Raw genomic sequence first — 23,385 nt, forward strand, 5'->3', positions numbered from 1 at the left:
ACAAAAGTATTGACAAAAATAAATAAACTTTTCATCTTGTACTCATAAGGAAAGGTTGTAAGAATACCAATGTTTCCCCTAACACTGACTGGTACTCTTACAATCTGTCTTAGTGAGTGCAAGGCAAAAAGCTTCGATAAAAAAAATCTCTATTTTTTTTCACCAATACTTAAGTTCTGTCCTACCAAAGAACAAATTATAAAACAGTAGCTTCAGAAATACTAAAGTCTTAATATAACAAGCACGCTATAATTTCCATTAAATGCTATTTGAGATTAAATCTAGTACAAGTCCCAGCCAGTCGTGTAAACAATGAAGTCACCCAACATGAAACAAGTGGGTGACAGTCAATGCTATAAGCGGGAACATGCTCTGATTTCCCATCTCATTGGAATAATCTGAATAAATCACAGCCTCATTGGGAGGAGAAAATGGAGAATAATTATTTATTAAGACAACGAGGAGAAAATATCTGTCAATTCAACTCCCTTACCAAATAACACAAAAGGACATAAATGTCAATGCTTTTACTCTCGGAAGGAACAAATTTCAAAACAATTCATGGCAAATAAAGTCTGCCATCTGGTGTCATAAACATGAAATTCAATTTTGCATTTAATCAAGTACTGTACAATAATTCCTATTTAATACAATACATCAAAACAGGAGTAGACTATTCAGCCCTTACACTTCGAATGAAAAAGTGTTCCCTGATATCCTCCTGAATGGCTGGATCTAATTTTATGATGTCGCCTCGGTGTCAATTCCACCACCAGAGAAAACAATTTGCCCATTATTCACATGAACATATTTTTCCATAGGTTGAGGCAGTGGTATTGTCACTGGACCTGCAAACCAGAGATCTAGAGCAATACCCTCGGGACCCAGGTTCAAATCCCGCCACTGCAGATAGTGAAATTTGAATTCAATAAGAAAAATAAAACATCCAATGATGACCACAAAACCATTGTCGATTGTTGTAAAAACCCATCTGGTTCACAAATCCCCTTTAGCGAAAGAAATCTGCCATCCTTACCTGGTCTGGTCTACATGTGACTCTAGATCCACAGTAACGTAGTTGACTCAAGGGCCCAGCCTGCGATGCCCCCGTCCCATGAATGAATTTTAAATGAAAAGTTTTTTCTGGATAACTGTAGAAATATGGCCAATGACTATGTATGAAATTCATCATGTCAATATTGCACTTTGATTGGAATCGTCTTCAATTTGTTCAAGGTACAGTTCCTAGTCGGCAAACTCAATGACTGCATAACAGTAAACCAGGTTCAGCGCAGTGGGCAAGACAGCTGGTTTGTGATGTAGAACAAGGCCAGCAACGTGAGTTCCTGTATCGGCTGAGGTTATTCATGAAGGCCCTGCCTTCTCAACCTTGCCGCTCGCCTGAGGTGTGGTGATCCTCAGATTAAACCACCACCAGTCGGCCCAACTGGGACCATGGCAACTTTACCTATTTACCTATAACACATTGTCTCTGTATATATTTTTAAAAGGATAAACATATTTATAGAACTTTTAAAAAGAGAAAATAAATTCACTCAGAAAGATGTACATCTATTGATTGATATTTCATTTTTTGTCTGTTGCTAATGATTTTACTTAGTACTTACATATTCTTTTGCTGCTTCGTCTGCAATCCGGTTAGTCTCACAAAGAAATTGAGCCTTAGCTACATCCCCAAGAGCAGCAAAGCATCTAAAAGTCAGGAATATAAGTGAAGAGATGAAGGACTCAATTCCATTATTTTTTTTGTTTGCTTTGTGTATTTGGGTAATCTCGAGCATATTCTATTGTTGTTGTGACATTAGGTCAGACATTAGGTTGGTGGCATGGAGGCACAGCAGTTAGCACTGCTGCTTCTCAGTGCCAGGGTCCCAGGTTCAATTCCCAGCTTGGGCCCCTGTCTGTGCAGAGTCTGCATGTTCTCCCCGTGTCTGTGTGGGTTTCCTCCGGGTGTTCCGTTTTCCTCCCACAAGTCCCGAAAGACGTGCTGTTGGGTAAATTGGACAGTCTGAATTCCCCCTCTGTGACCCTGAACAGGCGCCAGAATGTGGTGATTAGGGGATTTTCACAGCAACGTCATTGCACTGTTAATGTAAGCGTACTTGTGACACTAAAGATTATTAAAATTATTAACTAAGAATTCTGGGCACAGCAAAGGCTATAGGCCCTGACAGTATCGTGCTGAAGACCTGCACAGCAGATCTAGCCACCCCTCACTAAGCTATTTCAGTAAAGCTGCAACGTTTGCATCTACTTGACAAGGGGACGGAATTGCACTGAAATGTCAAATCGAGAAAAGAACCAATGCAATTCACCCACTGCCCTACCAACCTCCTGGCAATCACCAAAGTGATGGAATGCATTTTCAATAAGGGTTGGGCAGTAAATTGGCCATACAAATTCTGCCCTCATCCAAAGAACAAAAAGTTAATAGACTAGGAATGGCACTCACCACTCACCTTGTTGACACCTGCACTGTTGGTAGGTTTCACAGCATAGATCATCTCTAATCGGATGTATTTTCCAACATGGCGTACTCCAAAGAAAATCTCTGGTACACGGATTTAGAAGGTGCTGACTAAGGACCCTTGGTGAGCTGCTTCCATTTGGCTTGTAAATGGAACGCATTCGTGCCCCTGTGCTTCTGTGGTAGGGGAGTGAATATTCAAGGTGCCAAATGGGGTGCCAATTAAGCAGGCTGGCCTGCTTTGTCTTGGATGGTGTTGAGTTTTTCAAATGTTGTTGGAGCTGCACATATCCAAGCAAGTGGAGAGTATTCCCTCACACTCCTGACTTCTGCCTTGTAGATGGTAGACAGCCTTTGGGCAGTCAGGAGGCGAGTTACTAATCACAGAATTCCTAGCCTCTTGAGCTGGTCTTGTAGCCACAGGATTTATTTGGTCAGTACAGTGTGCTTTCTGGTCAAAGGTAACCCGCAGAATGTTGAGAGTGAGGGATTCCTTGATGGCAATGACATTGAATGTTAAGGGGAGATGGTTGGATTCCCTCTTTTTGGAGATGGTCATTGCCTTGCATTTATGTGGCACAAATATTACTTGTTACTGTAAGAAGACAAGAAATAGCAAGGATTTTCAACCAACCAGATTGACGAATCCTACCGAGTACTGCAACACTGAATACAAACCAGAAAGCATAGAATAGGAAATATTAATTAGATTTAAATTATGTACAGAAAGTAAAATAGAGATGGAATTAAGTGAGAGAGATAAAAGACACGGTGGATTCTCCATTCCTGCATTGAGGTGCTGACGCCAACGGAGGATCTGTGGTGTTTCACGGCGGAACAATCAGCGCCACACCTTCGCCAATTCAGCTACCGGTGAGGGACTAGCACCGACACCGCGTGAAACACCCACGGAACGCACAGAAAACAGTGGGAGAATCGCCGGGTCTGTGCTGGACATGCGCAGGGCTTACAAGCTTCAGCCCAGTGTACGCCTACACCCCGCACACATGCACCGATCGTGCCAGAAAAGATGGCGCCGGGTGTGCTGGGCCGCGTACCCTGTCCAGCCTGACCCCACAGTCCACCTCTTAGCCACCCCCACTATTCCCCCCCAGCCCTGGCACAAGCCCCCTCGGCCAGCAGCACAGTTCTCGGTGGAATATGGTGCGGACACTGTCCGCACGTCCTCTCTCTCCTCAGCCGCCACGCCAGGCTCACGACCACTGAGCTCACGACCGTGGCCCCCTGCCATTGTGAACTCGGCCCATCGGAGATGGAGCATCGCGGGTGGTCCCACTAAGGATAGTCAAATAGGGTGGCGATGGCGCGTGACACGCGTTTCGATGTTGCCGATTTGGAGGGGTCGGAGCATCACGATCCAGCGTCAAACCGGCGCCTGCCCCGATTTCGGCAACAGGAGCCATTCTCTGCCCGATCGCCATACCCGATTTCGGCACTGGGCAACGAAGAATCTCGCCCATAATTTTTTGTAAACGTTTCCAACACAAATTTTCTTCTTGGACTCCACTACAGTACTTTTTCAGTACTAGAAAGCTTGTTCAGCAGTAATGACAGTAATAACAGTGACAGTATTGGAATTCACCATGATTACATATAACATGCTGTTAAAGCTCATTTATTCCTGGATGCACCAGTCCTAACATTTTCAGCCATTTTTAAGGCAGAATAAGTAGGCAGGTATCCCAAATTGACTGTGTTGCAGTCATTTCAATGTTGAAGTTATTGGTGAGGACGGCAAAGTACACCCTATAGAGGAATGAAGTACCTCTGGCAGCAGTTTATGGATTGCTGTGTTTATTGTGTATGTGTGGACAACAGTTGTGGGTGCCCAATTTGCTCCGTAATCATGGTGAATTCCAATACTGTCACTGTTATTGCAAAATTAGAGCAAATATCTACTATTGGCTTGAGACATGGGGAAGATTTTGTTAGTATACCAAGTAGCCTTTTGGTAACACGCCTAGAAGGTCAGCAGCAAATCATGCCTGATAATTGTTAGCTACTGGGTTTTCCCCTCTCTAACACAACCGCATAAAGTGAATTGAAATTTCATTTTACAACATGGATCGAGTAAATTTTCAAATGTTTACATTATCAAGTAAAAGAGTTGTTTTCCTCTGAATCATAAGAATACAATTTCTTGATTATTTTGAATACAGTAATTCTTATTATGCTTGTACATTTAGATTGTGTTAATTTCAATTTGTCATTTCAAGAAGGAGATCAGAACACATTTGAATGCAGATAATTTATTTGCTGAATGCAAACAGTCTACTTGTATAATAAAGGCAATGGAATATGAAGCTCCCTACTTAACTCAGCTGTTGAGAAGCTGAGGGATGTAGATCAAATCTGCTCGCATTATCTAATCCCAGTTGTGGTTGCAGCAGACAAAGAATCATAATTTAACTTGGCAACCTGGGTGTGGCAATAGTGGGGGGGGAAAAAAGAAGAAAAAAAAACGGCTTTTTTTTTTTTACTTCTAATCACCATCAAGTAGTCCTTGCTGGAAGTTTACATGTGTGCATGTCTGATGGCATATTAGGTTTGACAGCGATGCCTCCTCTAGCAAGGTCACAGTGCTTCCACACACTCACCATCTAGGCTCATACTTGAAAGGCCTTTTCGGTGAGGCACCCAAGGGAACGGGGTCTTGTGAACCTACATCTATTCACTCGTATTTTATACCCTATTCTGTCATGTTATAGGAGTAAAAGGGCAGCGGTGCCCGAATTCTTAATGGATCAGACCCACCCATTTCTTTCTTGTACAATACAAAAATTATATTTAATCTTTGGTTTCCCTGATAGTACTGCTACCTATTATTACCTCTCTGCAATATGTAACTGCTGGGCTTCCAGTGAAAGTTTGCTTAATGTTTTCCACATGGCTTCAGTCTCTGATGACATTTCCAATGTTTCTAGGAAGGCAGTAGCTCTGAAAAAAAAAAATCAACACTTATACTCAGTACACTTATTTTGTTTTTATTTACAGATCTGGTCAATCACTGCTAACTGTTCTGGTTACTGCTCATTTTCTGCTGATCTCTCTGCCACTTTTTTCACCCATGTCTGCTATCATTGCAACAACCATTGCCTCTTGTGTCCTCTTCCAATATGCCTGACTTTAGCCTGAAGAATTGCACAGTCTGCATGCTAGAAGGCTTCAAACTCAGTTCTTGAAGCTTCCTATTCCTTCAACATCAATTCTTGATTCACAATAAAGGTTGTACCTAAATTCACCAATCAGAGAACAGCCTTTTCTAGTCCTCCAAGCCTAAGAATATTCAAAAACTAAGGTTAAAATTTTGTGCTACATGTAAGTGTGCAAAGGAGAACGTATCCACAGGCTAAATCAAAGGATCTTGCCTCTTGAACATGTGCTCTAGAGGAGAGCATGCTTCCAGAACAGAGGGTAAACTCAGCCAATGCACATCACAGAATCACACTTCACATAATGTAACCAGTACCGATCGAGTATTTGCATTAGTTTATCATAAATTATACATCATACTTAAATGTAGCCAATGAACATAATAACTGAGCAACAACGAGAAGGTTAATTAAACTTTTGATTATGCTTACAATTCTGCCTTCTGATCTTTTTCTTTGAATGTCTTCATAAGAAAAGAAACCCCAGACCAAAGTTTTAATTGTTTTAATATTTGCTTGAAAACAATGTTGAATATTTAATATTTTGTTTGGATAAACAAATTGTGCATTATGTTTACATAATAAATTGGAGGAGATGGGGGCATAGTGGCAACACTGCCAACTAATCCAGAAGACCTGGCGTGTGATTTGGGGACGTGGGCAGCTGGTGGAATTTGAATTCAATAAATCAGAAAATAAAGCTAGTCTCGATAACTGCGACCACGATGACCATCATCGATAGTTGCAAAAACCCAGCTGGTTCACCAATGTCCTTTAGGGAAGGGAAGCTGCCACCATTGCCCAGTCAAGCCTACATGCAATTCCAGATCCGCAGCATATAGGCTTGACTGGGCAAGGGAGGCAGCTTTCCTTCCCTAAAGGATGTTAGTGAACCAGATGGGTTTTTGCAACTATCGATGATGGTCATCGCGGCCGCAGCTATTGAGGTTAACTCTTAACGGTCCTCTGAAATGGCCCAACAAGCTACTCAATTCAAGGCCAATTAGGGATGGGCAACAATACTGACCCAGCCAGCAGCAGACACATCCTATAAAAGAAGTAAAAATAAATTTTGTGAATATTAAAATAGTTTGGTGCAAAAGATGCAAATCAAAGCAGATCTTCTTTTCCAACACTGCATTTGATATTATTTACTTGTTGCTGCAGAATGCTGTGCAAATCTCACATCAGAGATCAATTTATTTTGATCCTAATGTAATCAGAGGGAGCTGAGGTTGTAATTTTTTTTAAAAATCCAAAACTCAGAAGGCCGATTTCCAACACTAAATAACTGAAACATGAATGCTTTGGACCAACCTGTTGTAATCCCCGTCATCAATTGCTGTGCCAAATTCAATCAGCCCTTCATCCAGAGTGTAAGAAATAGTATTCACTCCCTCAGTGACGATGACTTCTGTTTTGCCATTACTCCGCTCTAGATCTACAATATCACCCTGTACAGAAAGGAATGAAAAATAAAATAGTAAACCAAAGTAACATTTTAAAATATAGTAAAGACAATAGATCAAGCAAATAATTTCTCAGGGCAGCATGGTGGCGCAGTGGGTTAGCCCTGTTGCCTCATGGCGCCGAGGTCCCAGGTTCGATCCCGGCTCTGGGTCACTGTCCGTGTAGAGTTTGCACATTCTACCCGTGTCTGCGTGGGTTTCGCCCCCACAACCCAAAGATGTGCAGGGTAGGTGGATTGCCCATGCTAAATTGCTCCTTAATTGGAAAAAATGAAGTGGGCAATCCAAATTTATTTTTAAAATAATAATTTATCTCTGCCGGACTCTGACTCCTCTCCCGTCTCTCTCTGTCTCCATCTCAATGTCCCAATTTAAGGTATTGTTGAATTTGAGATCTCAAAACAAACCATTTGAAATGTCAACACCTTTAAGAAACGTAACTTCAAGCGGTTATATATTGCTCATGAACAACGAGAATAAATAAATCATGCTATAAGCTCATTTCATTTCTGATCTGCCAAAGATTTATCTGGTGAACCGTAACTTTTAGGCTCCAGCAGAAATTGGCTCTGCAGATGTTGCAGTTCAATTGCATCGTTCAATGGCAGCAAATGCTGCCAATATCATAATGCAAGATGTAACACAAAATTAAGCAAGGTGCTTACATGACTTCGAGCTTTTGTTTTGATCTTCTCCCAGTTCAATTCTACAAAATATATATATCGATAAATTTTATTCACTTTAAAAATTTAACCAGATTAAAGCCAAAACATTTTGATATTTAAGCATGAATAAAACAATTTGATTTGATTTACTAGTCTGGAGGGATTACTTTCTTTTTTCTTTAAACAACAAAACAAGGTCAACCATAAAATGGGCTGTTGCAGCTAAGATAAGATTTTATATTTTGTAAAGTTGACAATGCAATGATATCGGATAACACTCTTTATGTTAACAGTATACGCATTACTCAATTGTTTTGACACATTGTCATTTATTTTTCCTTATTATTTTCCTTACCTTAAGTGGAAACATTGTAACTCGCTCTGGAGCATCAATATTGTACCAAACACAAAGACTGCCACGGTTTTGGGCCACAGCTACATCACTGCCAGGTACCCATTGAACATAGGTGCAATAATTCAGGATGGTTGTCTTTGTGTTCTCTTCTATATCGAACAGGTGCAACTGCAGCACAGAAACATTATTATTCCAGTAGCAGAATCGTTTTTAGTCCCAAAACTATGTTTTTAAAAAGTATTTAAGGTGACAGTTTTAAAGCTTGCAGTTTTTGTTTCGATTTAATAAAGTGCAGATTCAGATGGCATTTAAATTACTCCCTGAACCCTCCACATTTTTCAATTTTGAGAACTTTTTGGGATATACTAATCTAAGGAACGCCTGTTAACCTGACTCGGATTGCAAAGTTTCACTTCAGTGTCAAGACCCCCTGTCACATTTATATTTCATTCAGTCCTTTCCCATGCATTACCAAAGATCTGAAACACCAGGGCCGGATTCTCCCCTACCCGGCGGGGCGGGGGGTCCCGGCGTAGCGGAGTGGCGCCAACCACTCCGGCGTCGGGCCTCTCCAAAGGTGCAGAATTCTCCGCACCTTTGGGGGCTAGGCCCGCGCCCGAGTGGTTGGCACCATGCCGACTGGCGCGAAAATCGGCGCCAACAGCCTTCGACGCCCGCCCCCCCCCCCGCATCGGGGCTGGCCGAAAGGCCTTTGCCGGTTCGCGCATGCGCCGGTGCGTCAGCTGCCGCTGACGTCACCACCGGCGCATGCGCGGTAGGGGGGTTCTCTTCCGCCTCCGCCATGGTGGAGGCCGTGGCGGCGCCGGAAGAAAAAGAGTGCCCCCATGGCACCGGCCCACCCGCCAATCGGTGGGCCCCGATCGCGGGCCTGGCCACCGTGGGGGCACCCCCCCCGGGGTCTGATCACCCCGCCCCCCCCCCCCCCCCCACCCGGGGGCCCGCTCGCGCCGCCGATCCCGCCGCCACCAGAGGTGGTTGAAACCACGGCGGCGGGAGAGGCCTCTCAGCGGTGGGACTTCGGCCCATCGCGGGCCGGAGAATCACCGCAGGGGGCTCGTCAATCGGCGCGCCGTGATTCCCACCCCCTCCAATTCCCAGGTGGCGGAGAATTCTGGCCACGGCGGGGGCGGGATTTTCGCCGGTCCCGGGCGATCCTCCGACCCTGCGGGGGGTCGGAGAATTTCGCCCCAGATTGCGGTTCTGCCAACACCACATTTTGACAATTTGATATAATTAATTTCTGGGAACATGTTTTCCTCATGACAATCCCAGCCGAGTGCCAAGACAATCAACCCAAGTTTGACCATGCACTATTCTTTATTCATACCAGCTATAGTTTAACTAAGCTGGCGATTCTTAAAATGTTACAGAATCTGAATAAGTGATACCTGCTGTATCAGTATTTGAAACGTGGAGACATTATCCCATTTTGTATATTCCACAATAAAATTAAAAGAACTTACACCAAGTTTTTTGTCCCTGAAAAGCAACTTGTGTCCAGTTTCATTCAGCTCCAACCAGTCAATCTTTGTGTCATGACTTATGGCAGCCAAGTTATAACCAGACAACAAATCCACTGGGAAGAGAAGAAACACAATGGTATTTTTTAAACTTTCTGCTCCTCCAGGTTATTTCAGCGTCTGATTGATTTCTTCCATGCATTTTTCATCTTTAAGGACGGTGGAATTGAAATGCTATAACACTTAAAAACTGCAACATCATCTTCTCCTCAGTGATGGAACATTTATTTTACACTGTCTCTCTTTTGTACTCAGCAACTGTAGAGAATGGCCGAACTTTCTTCTAAGTTCAGAAAGACTAAACCAGCATTACAATGGAAAATTAATCAGCTTCAGATGAGGTATAAATGTTGAGTGGGTTTCGCCCCCACAACCCCAAGATGTGCAGTTTAGGTGGATTGACCACACTAAATTGCCCCTTAATTGGAAAAAAATAATTGGTCACTCTAAATTTATGGGGAAAAAAGGTTATAAACGTGGCAACCTAGACAAATTAACTTTGTAAGCAATTGATATAATTTAGCCAGGTTTAAGTACACCCATCGTGCTGTTAGGGAGGGAGTTCCAGGATGTTGCACCAGCGACAGTGAAGGAACGATGATATATTTGCACGTCAGGGTGGTAAGTGACTTCGAGGGGAACCTACAGGTGGTGGGGTTCCCAGGTATCTGCTGCTCTTGTCCTTCTAGATGGTAGTGGTTGTGGGTTGGGAAGGTGCTGTCTAAGGAACCTTGATGAGTTATTGCAGTGTGTCTTGTGGGTGGTACACACGGCTGCCACTGTTCGTCGGTGGTAGAGGGATTGAATGTTTGTAGAAGGGGGAGCAATCAAGCGGCGTGCTTTGTCCTGGATGGTGTTGAGCTTCTTGACTGTTGTTGGAGCTGCACTCATCCAGGCAAGTGGAGAGTATTCCATTACATTTCTGACTTGTAGATGGTGGAGAGGCATTGGGGGGGGGGGGGGGGGGGGGGGGGGGGGGCTATGATTGGTGCTGAATATTGTGCATCATCTGCAAACATCCCCACTCTGACCTTATGCTGGAAGGGAGGTCATTGATGAAGCAGCTGAAGATGGGTGGGCACAGGACACTACCCTGAGGAATTCCTGCAGTAATATCCTGGAGCTGAGATGCTTGACCTCCAACCACAACCATCTTCCTTCGTGCCAGGTATGACTCCAACTAAAGAAGAGTTTTCCCCTTATTCCCTTTGACTCAAGTTTAGCTGGAGCCCTGGATGCCATTCTCAGCCGAATTCTGCGTAATGGCTGAAGATTGACACGTGTGATGCTGGCGACCTCTGGAGGAGAATGAGATGGATCATCCACTTGGCACTTCTGCCCGAGGATTATTGCAAATGCCTCAGCTTTGTCTTTTGCACATATGTGTTGGGCTCCCCCATCATTGAGGATGGGGAAATTTGTGGAGGTTCCTCCTCCAGTGAGTTGTTTAATTGTCCACCACCATTCACGGCTGGATGTGACAGGACGATAGAGCTTAGATTTGATGCGTTTGTTGTGCAATCACTTACCTATGTCTATTACCCGCTGTTTATGCTGTTTGGCGGCACATAAGTAGTCCTGTGTTGTAGCTTCATCAGATTGACACCTCATTTTTCAGTATGTCTGATGTTGCTCCCGGCATACTCCCCTGCAGTGTTCTTTGAATCAGGATTGATCCCCTGATTTGGTGGTAATTGTAGAGTGGGGGATATGCCGGGCCATGAGGTTGCAGATTGTGGTTGAATACAATTCTGCTGCTGCTGATGGCCCACAGTGCCTCATGGACGTCCAGTCTGGAGTTGCCAGATCTGTTCCAAGTCTATCCCATTTAGCGTGGTGACAGTGTCACACAACACGATGGAGGGTATCCTCAATGTGAAGACTGAACTTTGACGGCACATTACTTCCTGGTTTGCTTTTTGTGTTTGGTTGCTTACCCTGCTTAATGACATTGCTGTTCTTTGATGCCTGGAGATCCCTTTAACTTGGTACCAGGTTCATATTAATGTCATGAAAGGTGAAATCCACACCGTAGAGATTTATATGTATTTCTGTGCCACTTAACAGTTAACGAGTGCCATCACTTCCTGCTGACCATAAAATTGAGGCCAATGTCTTATTGCCAAAAGAGCACTCCACCCAGGCCCAATCCCCCGCTCCAGAGCCGCAACCCCACCTAACCTACATATCTTTGTAACACTAAGGGGAAATTTAGCATGGCCAATCCACCTAACCCGCACATCATTGGACTGTGGGAGGAAACTGGAGCACCCGGAGAAAACCCACATGGACACTGGGTGAGCGTGCAAACTCCACACTGTCACCCAAAACAGGAATTGAATCCGGGTACCTGGTGCTATCAGGCAGCAATGCTAACCACTGTGCCACCCTTTCCAGAAGTGTTTTCCATCAGTATGTTGTTGAATAGAATAACTGCACAAAGTATTCCAATAAGCCTTATTAATGAGTTGTATTGTGTTAAAATAGCTGGTGATATCTTCAAGATGGACCTCAATACATCATTTGTATAGCTGATAATATACAAAGAACAAAGAAAGGTACAGCACTGGAACAGGCCCTTCAAGCCAGTGCCGATCATGATGCCCCAACTTAAAAAAAAAACCTTCTGCCCGTACTTGGCCCTCTATTTTCTCTCTATTCATGTACCAATCCATGTTGCTAATGTGCCTGCTTCCACCAATCCTCTGGCAGCGCGTTCCAGGCACCCACCACTCTCTGCGTGAAAAACTTGCCCCGCACATCTCCCTTAAACTTTCCCCCTCTCACATTGAACCCTTGTAATTGACACTTCATGGGGAGACGGTGGCATAGTGGTATTGCCACTGGACTAGTAATCCAGAGACCCAAGATGATGATCTGGGTTTGAATCCTCCCACAGCAGGTAATCGAATTTAAGCTCAATAAAATATCTGGAATTAAAAGTGTAACCATTGTTGATTGTTGTTAAAAACCCATCTGGTTCGCTAATATCCTTCAAGGTAGGAAATCTGCCATCTTTAAATAGTTTAGCCTACATGTGACTCCAGACCCACAGCAATGTGGTTGTCTGTGAAGTGCCCTCTGAAATGGCCTAGCAAGCCACTCAGTTGTATGGTTGTATTCAACCTCTACGAAAACACAAAAAAAGAATAAAATCGGACAGACCCTCCTGGCATCGAACCAGGCACCAGAAACGACAATGGCAAACCCAGCCCTGTCGACCCTGCAAAGTCCTCTTTACTAACTTAATGTGCACCGAATAGCTTTCGTTTTTGGTAAATTTTACAGAGAGTAAAATAAAGTTTTCACTTGTATTGTTACACGAGGGAGATATTAGGAAATTGGATCCAGAAATGAGACCCCAATGGAGCAGGCAATTTACAGGTTAAACAGAGACAGAGAAAAAAAACTGCTAGCATAGAGTCAGAGGATACGCGCACACCTGGCCGAGTTATTCCCATTGTCCCAGTCAGATTTAAACTTGTTAGTGGGAATACGCATGATACCCCAGATACATTGTACTTCGGGAACATCCTGTGTGGCCAGTTATTAGCTCATTGCAGAGTCTGATGGTCTCTTTGTCCGTCAATAGGAGGTTAGTTGTATATCAATAGCATGGCTCTGTTCTTTTGTCTCAACAGAAGTGAGCAATCACCGCAGAAAATGATGTTAGGTTCAAACTGGAAACCCCAGAGATCCTCTGTTTGAGAGGCTGCATGGAGCTGAGAGGGAGAGGGAAGGAATGCTGTTTTGAACAGTTGCAGGGAAAAGACTTTGGAAATCGACCGAGAAGGTCAAGAAAGTTGCCATTAAGACAGACTTTGGAAAAGGGTTCAAAACGAATGTCCCGACCAGAAGAAAAATTGCTTTGTAAATGCAAGTATTGCCTTTGACTGCTCGTGAAAGTGGCGTGAGAGTTCATGTTCTGTTGGTCTTGTTCAATGAGAACTAGTGGGTTAAGGTTAAGAAACTGCAATTAATCTGTTATTTTGAGGGTTGAAGTTTAAATGTTGTTTTCTTTTCTTTTAATAAAGTTGTTTATAAAATGGCTACGTCCTATTTCTTACATTGTCACTCATCACTCCTGGAACTAGAGTCTGGTTTCGGGAATCGATCTTTCCACACCGCCTTAAACTTTAAAAAGTTATGGCTCTGGTTCAGCCTCTTAGCCACTGTTGAGAGTTGACCAGTAACAGTATACACAGCTGAAATATCATAAACACTTTAAAAATTCTATTAAAACAAGCAAATTATGATAGAAATATTTGAGATTGCACAAATATAAAATCAAATTTTCAGGGCCAGAGAGGTTCTTGAGCAATATTGGACTTCATATTCAGCTGGCTAAAAATCCCAGTTACACCTCACTAACAAGGCATAGTTTTTTTGTGACTTTTAGCAGTAATATCACAGCGCGAAAGAGAAAGTTCTCAACAGTTTGGTGATTTCTGTAGGGACTTTTATCAGCTGCGGAGGAGCTGGGAATCACTAGCAAGAAAGTGTGCAAGTGCAGACACCAGAATTCGATATCAGTGACATTGTTAAATTGATGGTAAATGTTGACAGTTTCGCTATCACTTTTCTGGGCCTTTTTTTTTACTTTACCAAAGCAAGTATGCAATGTTGATTAAACATAACATTTAAAAGTTAAAACGGGTTTAATGGTTATAAATGTAGGTATACAGCAGCAACCCGGGGGGGGGGGGAGGGGGGGAGGGGGGGAGGGGGGGGGAGGGGAGGGGGGGGCAGCAAGGGTCGTGGGGGGACATGCACGACTGTAACGCGGGCAAGTCTGCTCGCTGCTCATGTCTGAAACTGTAGGCTGCCTTGTTTGTTAAGGTTGCCTGGGGGGGGGGGGGGGGGGGGGGGGGGGGGGGGGGGGGGGGGGGGGGACTGGTGCGCGCGAGAGGGCGGGCGAGGGAGGGACATTTGCCTAGAGGGATTGTGTTGTAAATAATTTAAAAATTAGTAGGGGTAAATGTTTGTATGGAAAAACTCTCTCAATAAAAATTATTTAAAAAAAAAAATAAATGTAGGTATAGTCTGTCAAATATTCCACGGAGCATGGATCTCATTCTTCCAGGATGAGAGGCTTTTCCTATGACGGGGAGACTGAGTAAATTGGGCCTACACTCTTTTGTGTAGTTTAGAAGAAACATAAAATTCACATTGGGCTTGACGGGGTGGACACACAGGTTGCTTCCCCTAACTGGGGAATCAAGAGCATTGGGGGGGGCGCAGTGTCAGGATAACAGACTGCTTATTTAGGACTGAGAGGAGGATAAAGTTCTTCACTCAAAGGATTGTGAATCTTTAGAATTACCAACCTCAAGAGGATTGAGGATGTCACATTTTTGAATATACATAAAACCGAGACAGACAGATATTTAGTCTCTTGGGGAATCAAGGATCACAGGGAACAGGTGAAAAAGTAGATGTAAGGCCGAAAATCAGCCATAATCTAATTAAATGGAACAGCAGATTCAATGGGCCGAGTGGTCCACTCCTGTCCCCATTTTATTATTCAAACATGGATATATCTGTAGAGGTGTCGCAAAACAGAGCTGGAAACTGTGGGTTGGAAAGTGAGGCTAATTCAGTTTTACCTGATGTCCGGTTCAGGAAGACAATTTAATTTCTTTAACCTACACTTGGTTGATTGTCTCTCTCAGAAACTAATACTGCTGGGTAGAATCTATGGTAGAGGAAAGGCTAGTTTTAAGGGATTCAGATTTGTACTGGTTAATATTAGAAATAAAGCATTGTTACAAATGTGTTTAATTTAATCTTTCTGTGCCTAGAAGAGGATTAATGCTGGACAAAGGTGCTTTGTAGGTGTGAGGGTTGGTTAAGTTCTAAATGTGGGCTGGATTCTGTGCCTCGCAACGGCAGAAATTTGAATTGCTATCGGATATAGAATCAACTGGCCGTCCAATCCTGCCCGGTGCCAATTCAGGCGCCATGCTCCAGTCCCTTCCTTGTGGCAAAAACGAGGTTTGCGCCTTGTTCCAGCAGGGGCATGCAAAACAAGCATTTGCATGCATTTACATGTATTTGCTGGGTTGGATCCAGCATGCACCACCACACTGCGCTGCTCCGTCCCTCTCAGGCGGAGGTCACATGAGTCCAATTCACTACAGGTATTTAGGGCACCATGGCTGCTGAGGAGGAGAGCTTATGTAAGCAAAGTTTTCAAAAGTGTTAACAATTGTAACGCTTGCTGGGGGTTCGTTGCCAGGGCCGGGGTGAGTCATGGGGAACGTCTTGTTGACAGCTCCTTGGATTTGGGGTGTCTCTCTCAGGATGCCGCTGCTGCAGTATTTGTATTAAATGCACCCATTTGGGATAAATTACAAGTCCCCGGCTGCTCAATATGCTGACTGCTAACTGTGTCCTGTAAATGTTTAAAGAGCCTCTAGTCATTTGGGGGCCAACCCAGGCCACCCTTTAAAAATGCTCTGATCCCAGCTGACCCATCAATTAGATGGGTGTGGTTATGCTCAATCAGTGGCATACCAGGTGCTGGCATTCCTCTGTTAGCCTCACTGCAGGGGAAGCAGGAGAATAGCAGGGCTTATCCCAAATAAAGGGCACATGCACAGTGGCCTTTGGCATCTTCCCTGACACACTGCCCTCTCAGGGTAGAGGCCTCACTAGTGACACTATCAGCACAGTCCTGAGGACCACCAGCTGTCTCAAGGCCCTACCTACCCACTGGACCCCTGTTCCACCCATCCTTCCCCCGATAAGGTTGTCACAACCTGTGTTACACAATCAGGACCGACATCACACAGCAGCTGAGCTCTCAGCAGACGCACACTTTCCACTCTCGGCCCTATCGGTAGAACCTGCCCACACACAAGCCTCTAAGCATGGAGGCTATTGGTGGCAGTTTCCACTGCACAACCAGGTGCCACCCGGCTGGTGGGATAACACATAGCCCACCCAATGAGGATACCCATAATAAACCCCACTGGGGAATTAGGGAAGGGGCCACAGAGCCTATTGCTGACATAGGTTGCGGCAGCCACCTTTTGCCAGGGATGGTTGTTGAGGATAGAGGTTGTTGAGGATAGAGGATCCCCCACATCACAGGCTCAATGTCATTCACTGATGGGGACAGAGGTGCAGTGGGGAAGGCAACTTATCAGAGGAATGGCTGAGGGGTGTGGGTGGCATTATGAGGGGGGACATGCAAGGGTGGAGCTGAAGAGCAACCCACGGTCACCATGTAGCTTGTGGGATTGGGATGGGCAAGGGAATACTCATCTTGCTAACATGTTTTCTCTTTTCCCCTCTGCAGAGAATGAATTTCAGAGTCCGGCCAGCAATGCTTGCTATCTACCTGGCCGCAGCTGCCGTTCGGGACACACGGAGGCTAGAGGCACAGGGCCTGCACAAGAAGAGACTGCCCCAGAACAACAGGAGCCAGCCAGAGAGGCTAGAGTGCCAGCCGTCCAACAGGCCGAGGGGGAGGTACGAAGAAGGCTCCGCATCAGAGCACTTGTATACCATCACCGCCCGTCCTTCAAGGAGCTGCCGGACCGTGTATGCCACCAAACACCAGCTAACCAAGGAGACCATGCGCCACAAGTACTAGATGGTGGTGCACTTGGCACCATGAAGGTATGAAGGAGGACACCCGCTCCTGGGGACCTATCTGTGATCACTGACATCGGCAGACAGGATGCCCTATGAGCCTATAAACTTCAGTCTGGACCAGGCACACCAGGGTGCCCAGGCATTTGCCTCCAAAGCAGGCATGTCCCAGCTCCAGGGGGTGTGGGTGGGCGGGGGGGAAAATCGATGGCACGCATCTCCTCTACGAACACCAGCTCACCAGGGGGTGCCCTTCATCAATCAGAAGAGGTTCCACTCCATGAATGCGCAGTTGGTTTGTGACCACCAGTTGCACATCATGCACGTCTACGCCTTATTCCCAGGCAGCATGCACGCCTCATACAGCCACGCGGACTAGTCAGTTCCTGGCACCTTTGAGGTGCTCCATCGGGTCAGGGGCTGGCACTTCGGCGACAAGGGGAGCCCGCTGAAGTCTTGGCTAATGACACCTGTCCGGGGGCCCCAGACCTCGGGATGCTCAGTGGCCCCCGGCTACTCCATGGGACTGAGGTGAGGCTAGAGTGAGATCCAGAGGCTCCACCCTCACTTGGTGCTACCTGTCCTGGAGGCCCACCTTCATCTGAACTAGCATCTCAAAACCCTCAAACACTGAGCACGGAGAATGGGCCACGTCCCTCAGCGAGTGAGCTATGTCCCTCATTGCCTCAGTCATGTTCCTCTGGCACTGTGCAATAACCCTCTGGGACTGTGACACATCCCTCTGTGACTGGCCCAGGTCAGTCAGCGCCCGGCCAATGCTCTCAATGCCCTCAGCAATGACCTTTTCTGAATGGGCCAAGCTCTGGAGCGCAGCAGCAATGTCCATGTGGGCCTGGTACATGTCTACCTGTGACTGAGCTCCCCTGTCCTGAGCCTCAGCTATCGACCCACGATGACTGACAATATACCCCAAGTCTTGGACATCTTGACCCGATCTCTGGCGGCTTGTCCCAGGCCTACCACTGTGGACACCACCCGTTCAGTGTTTGCCTGGGTACCACACATTGTCAGCACAACCTCCTGCATCTGAAGGCAGTTCAACCCTTCCAGCCGCACCTACAGGTGCTGGAAAGTTGCTGGCCCTCCCATCTTGTAGATCCTGTCTCTGCATCTGTATCTCCACCAGTGATGGGATCATTCCAGAAACGCGATACCTGTCCAGACAGCAGCTGCTTCCTGGTGGAGGGTGCAAGTGACAGCAGTGATGAGAATTCAGTGCCTTCCCCAGAGTGGGGCTCCAGGGTATGCTGGGAATGTGGCTGGGGGTGAGGTACCCCAGACGGGCCAGCCTGGTCCACTGGTGATTCTGCAAGAGAAAAGAGATCTTGGGAAGAGTGGTCTGTGGAGAGGGGTGCCTCACTTGCTAGAGGGACATCATTATGCATTCGGAATTCACTTGGTTGTCGCATGCCGACCTCCGCATCGGAGATGGCCCTCTCCTGAAGTTCGGCAGCTTGCTGCAGCAGTACCTTGCCGGCTAACTCCAGTGCCCTCTGCTCAAGCATACCCACTTCGGTCTTCTCCTGCTCCCAACAATTGTAAGCTGCGTTTTTCTGGGAGACTCATAAAGGACATAGTGAAACACATGGAAGCGAGTTTCACGGGGGATCTGTAGCTGGTGACATGTGTGTGCAAGGCACCTGGCCAAAGAGAACAATACAGGGTTTGGGGTTTGATGTAGGGTGGGATGTAAGGGAGATGAGGCAGGTGCATTTTCAATCAGCCTCGAGGGGAGCGGGGGTTGATATGAGGATTGAGGGACAGGTGTGATGCCAGGAAAACACAGGTAGTGACTTACCCAAACTGCCCGAAGGAGATCATTAATCATTTTCCTGCACTGCATGCTGGTCCGCCTGGTAAGGCCTGCAACACTTACCGCCTCAGCCATCTCCACCCAGGCCTGGTTCACAATGGCGGGTTGGAGCCTCCTGCCTAGGGGGTGTCCTGCCTCTCGTCCACTGTATCCAGCATTCTGTCGCGGTCTGGGTCCAGGAACCTAGGGGCTGGTCTTCGCCCTGCCATCTTCTTGGCTGGAATGAGAGTGCGTATGGAGTGCTTATACGCAACTCCAGCTTGCTGACGATACGACCACAGTGGGCGGGATCTCGAATAACGACAAGTCAGAATACAGAAGGGAGATAGAGAACCAAGTGGAGTGGTGCAGTGACAACAATCTCTCCATCAATGCCAGCAAAACTAAGGGCTGGTCATTGACTTCAGGAAGCAAAGTACTGTACACACCCCTGTCAGCATCAACGGGGCTGAGGTGGAGATGGTTAGCAGTTTCAAATTCCGAGGGGTACACATCTCCAAAAATCTGTCCTGGTCCACCCATGTCGACGCTACTACCAAAAAAGCACAACAGCGCCTATACTTCCTCAGGAAACTAAGGAAATTTGGCATGTTCACATTAACTCTTACCAACTTTTACAGATACACCATAGAAAGCATCCTATCTGGCTGCATCACAGCCTGATATGGCAACTGCTTGGCCCAAGACCACAAAAAACATCAGAGAGTCGTGAACACCGCCCAGCCCATCACACGAACCTGCCTCCCATCCATTGATTCCATCTACACCTTCCGCTGCCTGGGGAAAGCGGGCAGCATAATCAAAGACCCCTCCCACCCGGCTTACTCACTCTTCCAACTTCTTCCATCGGGCAGGAAATACAGAAAAATACTTTTCACTGTACCTCAGTACACTTGACAATAAACAAATCCAATCCAATCAAGCTCTCCAGCACCAATTTCAGCCCCAGTGAATGACTTCAGCTGCAATGGAAATTTCTCTGGGTTCATATGGATAGAGTGCTGGCCCATTAGTATGTCCTGAATTGCTCCCCAAATAGCACCCTCAATAGGAATGCGAAGCGCATGCAATTCAGTCCTGGCGTCAACACTTAGTCTCTCAAACAGAGAATCTTAGCCTGTGTTTCTATTCTGCATAGAGAAATCTATGGTGTGAAGAATAAATAAACCAGCAGTGGTTGCTTTGTAACTGGGGCCTCATAGGGTGATGAAGCGTGAAGCTTTCGTTTAGCTAATTTGATTGCAGTTGGAGATTGGTAGCGAGCTCTGCTAGAAGCAGTTGGTTTAAAAGGCTGGAGAGGAAATATCTTTCTCAGCTTTGATAGAAAAGAAATACCATAAAGTAATGGTTAAGAAAAGAAGTGCAGAGAGCTGAAGAGCAGTTAGTTAAGGAAACTAGAGGAATGAAGAGAAGTTTCCAAGAAGTCTGAAGTTAAAGGTACTGGACCAGAGCACTGTTCAGTAAAGACAGACAGAGCTGAGAAGAAGGCTGAGACACCGAAAATATATCTGAAGTAATTTTCATGACTGTGAGAATTTACTACAGCCTGTGGAACACGAGTTGAAATAACGAGTTGAATCTCAGAGCTTGTGTAAAAGCAGTTAAGACAAAGGAAACCTAAAAGGGGGATCGTGTGAAATGCTCAACTGGATGCGATATTAAAAGTGGAGCGGAATCTTGCGTTCAAGAAATTATTTGTTAGCACTGCTACCTCACGGCACCAAGGACCCGGGTTCAATCCCGGCCCGGGTCACTGTCCATGTGGAGTTCGCACATTATCCCCATCTCAGCGTGGATCGCACCCCCACAACCCAAAAAATGTGCAGGGTAGGTGAATCGGTTATGCCAAATTGCCACTTAATTGGAAAAAAGAGAATTGGACACTCTGAATTTATTTTTTTTAAAAGGAAATATTTGTAAACCTGGACTGGATTTTAAAATGCAAATAGCGAAGGGAAAGCATTATTGAGAGACTATTTTAAAGCATGTTTTGGGGAGTAGAGTTGGAAACTTATGTGATCCTCATCTGGGAGATTTTGAGAAGAAATCCACAGATACTCAGTTGGGTTCAGAGAGGAGTAGGTCTTACCTCAGTCACCTTAAAAGGGACTTGTGTGTTAATGAGACCATTATCGCTTAAGATGTACTTTACAATCCATGTTAATCATAAAATCTGTGTATTTGTCAACAAGGGGGAGTAAAAGAGTATTGTATAATAATCTAACTTTGCATGCTCAATAAATATTTTTTCATTATTGTTAAATTTAATTCACAGTCCTGTGACTCAGTTTCTCCATGTTTTATGAAAAAAATACAAGTTACGGTCTTTTGAGCCAGAGTACCATTTTGGAATCTTCCCGTCCAGTTATACCTTCAACTGGGATCATAACAGGCCTGTGGAAGTAATGGACCTGATGGACTAAACAACAATTCTTCATAGGTCACTTCCATCATTTCAAATTCAATTTCTTACAAATTTGGCATTAGGAGATACACATCAAATTTATTCACTGAAATAAAAGTGAAATAACCTTGAAATGAAACGCAGTTGATTAGTTATGATGCCATAAGTTATACTTTATGCAGGACTTACCAACTGCTATCGTCTTAATATCCACAAGATATGCCAGTTTCTTATTGTCTTCTATCCCACTTTGTTTGCGTTCATTCAGCCGAACACTAAAATCAAGTGAAATTAAAAAACAATTCATTTCAGGAGTGAATTTGTTTTTCCAAAATAGTCAGAAATTCAAGTATTCGATAATCACCACCATTAATGGCAATTTTACAACATATGTATTTCCAACGTTCTACACAGCTAATAACACTTCCAAGATAAAGCAGCAGCTTCAAATCTCAGAAGTCTGATGGCAGAAACATCAACCTACTAATCAATAAGATGGCAGCTGTATTAATTCAGAGCAAGATGTTGCAGCCCAAGATTGCAGCATTCTTATTAACTTTCATTGTGAGGATTTACTAACTAACTGAACCAGTTGGTTGGAAAGGTTGTGCTGCTTAAAAGATCTAGGGTGGGATTCTCCGTAGCCCGATGTCAAAATCGGGATCAGGCGGAGAAATGATTCAGATACCAGATCCGGGGAGGCGCCGGTTTGATGCAGGTTTGCGATGCTCCACCCTCTCCAAACCGGCGTCAACTGGACATGTGCCACGCGTAGTTGCAGCGTCAGCGGCCGGCCCACCCATGATGCTCCGCCCCCGATAGGCCGGGTTCTCAACGTGCAGGCCAAGTGGGGTCTCAGCGGCCGTGAACCCGGTGTGCCAGCTGCTGACGGTGTCCAGTGCCGCCACACTTGTCCATGATCCGTCTTCTGCTAGGGCTGGCGGGAGTGGCGGGAGTGGTGGGGGGTGGGCTTTGGAGTCGAGGTGGGCGGGTTAGGGTTCGAGCATGTCAGGTGCGATAACTTCCAGCTCAGGGCGTTATGCGGCCCGGGACCCAGATATTCTCTGACAGTTTCCGCGCGTGGTTCATACGGCACCGGTGCTAGCCCCTCACTGGTACCAGAATCGGTAAGGGGTTCGCGCCGATTTTCCTGTAGTGAACCAACCGTGCTTTCTCTGGAATTTAGCCACTGGAACTGAGAATTCCGCCCCTAATCTTTCATTACCCTATTTTCCCAGAACGAGATATAAATTAGCACAACATTATCAGTTTAAAAAGGTAATTTCATGAGACAAAACAGAAAATCTAGGGTTAAAAATCTACATAAGTCACACCTGATTAAGTGAGGGTTCATGAATTCTGTTCTAACAGATCCCAAAATGTCATTGTTGCCATATTCCACAAGTGTCAATTCACCAGCATTAAAAATCATGCAGACCTGCAAAAAAAATGCACATGAAACATAAACTATATATCTTCCAATGTTGGCCAAAAAAAAACACAAAACAAATTTTTTTTAAACAAGTGTTGGACGTGTGCTCATAATTTGAACTGTGTCTTCAGAACACTGTGCTCATGGTTGATAAGTCATTGCTATGAGCGTGTAAAAGCCAAAATTTGATCAACATGGCCATATTTGGCATGATAAAAGCCAAAGATCTTATTCTGCAAAATTGGCAGAAATAATGTTGGCCAATGGTAGAGGTTCATCTACTCTGGCAGTTAAAGTGCAAGTATTTTGTCAGGAATCCCTCCACCCAATTTAAATTGGCTGTTGGCACATGAAATGTTTTCCCAGAGAACATGACCCTGTAACAAATCTGGCTAAATGTAATCAATAAAAGGAAAGTACAGGCG

The 23,385-nt window shown here is 45.3% G+C and overlaps 1 protein-coding gene across 1 annotated transcript in view; it reads right to left on the reverse strand.

Annotated features, from left to right (window-relative positions):
* ift172 (intraflagellar transport 172) overlaps positions 1–23,385 on the reverse strand; it is a 226,127-nt gene that overhangs the window by 149,612 nt on the left and 53,130 nt on the right. Inside the window, exons 13-19 of the mRNA XM_038800014.1 lie at positions 22,863–22,966; positions 21,718–21,803; positions 9,635–9,747; positions 8,151–8,318; positions 6,979–7,115; positions 5,339–5,446; positions 1,629–1,713 (exon numbers count right to left, since the gene is read on the reverse strand). Of these exons, the coding sequence (XP_038655942.1) occupies positions 1,629–1,713; positions 5,339–5,446; positions 6,979–7,115; positions 8,151–8,318; positions 9,635–9,747; positions 21,718–21,803; positions 22,863–22,966 (801 nt within the window). The remainder of the gene's footprint in view (positions 1–1,628; positions 1,714–5,338; positions 5,447–6,978; positions 7,116–8,150; positions 8,319–9,634; positions 9,748–21,717; positions 21,804–22,862; positions 22,967–23,385) is intronic.

This window comes from Scyliorhinus canicula, chromosome 6, assembly GCF_902713615.1.
Source record: "Scyliorhinus canicula chromosome 6, sScyCan1.1, whole genome shotgun sequence".
NCBI classification, from domain to species: Eukaryota; Metazoa; Chordata; class Chondrichthyes; order Carcharhiniformes; family Scyliorhinidae; genus Scyliorhinus; species Scyliorhinus canicula.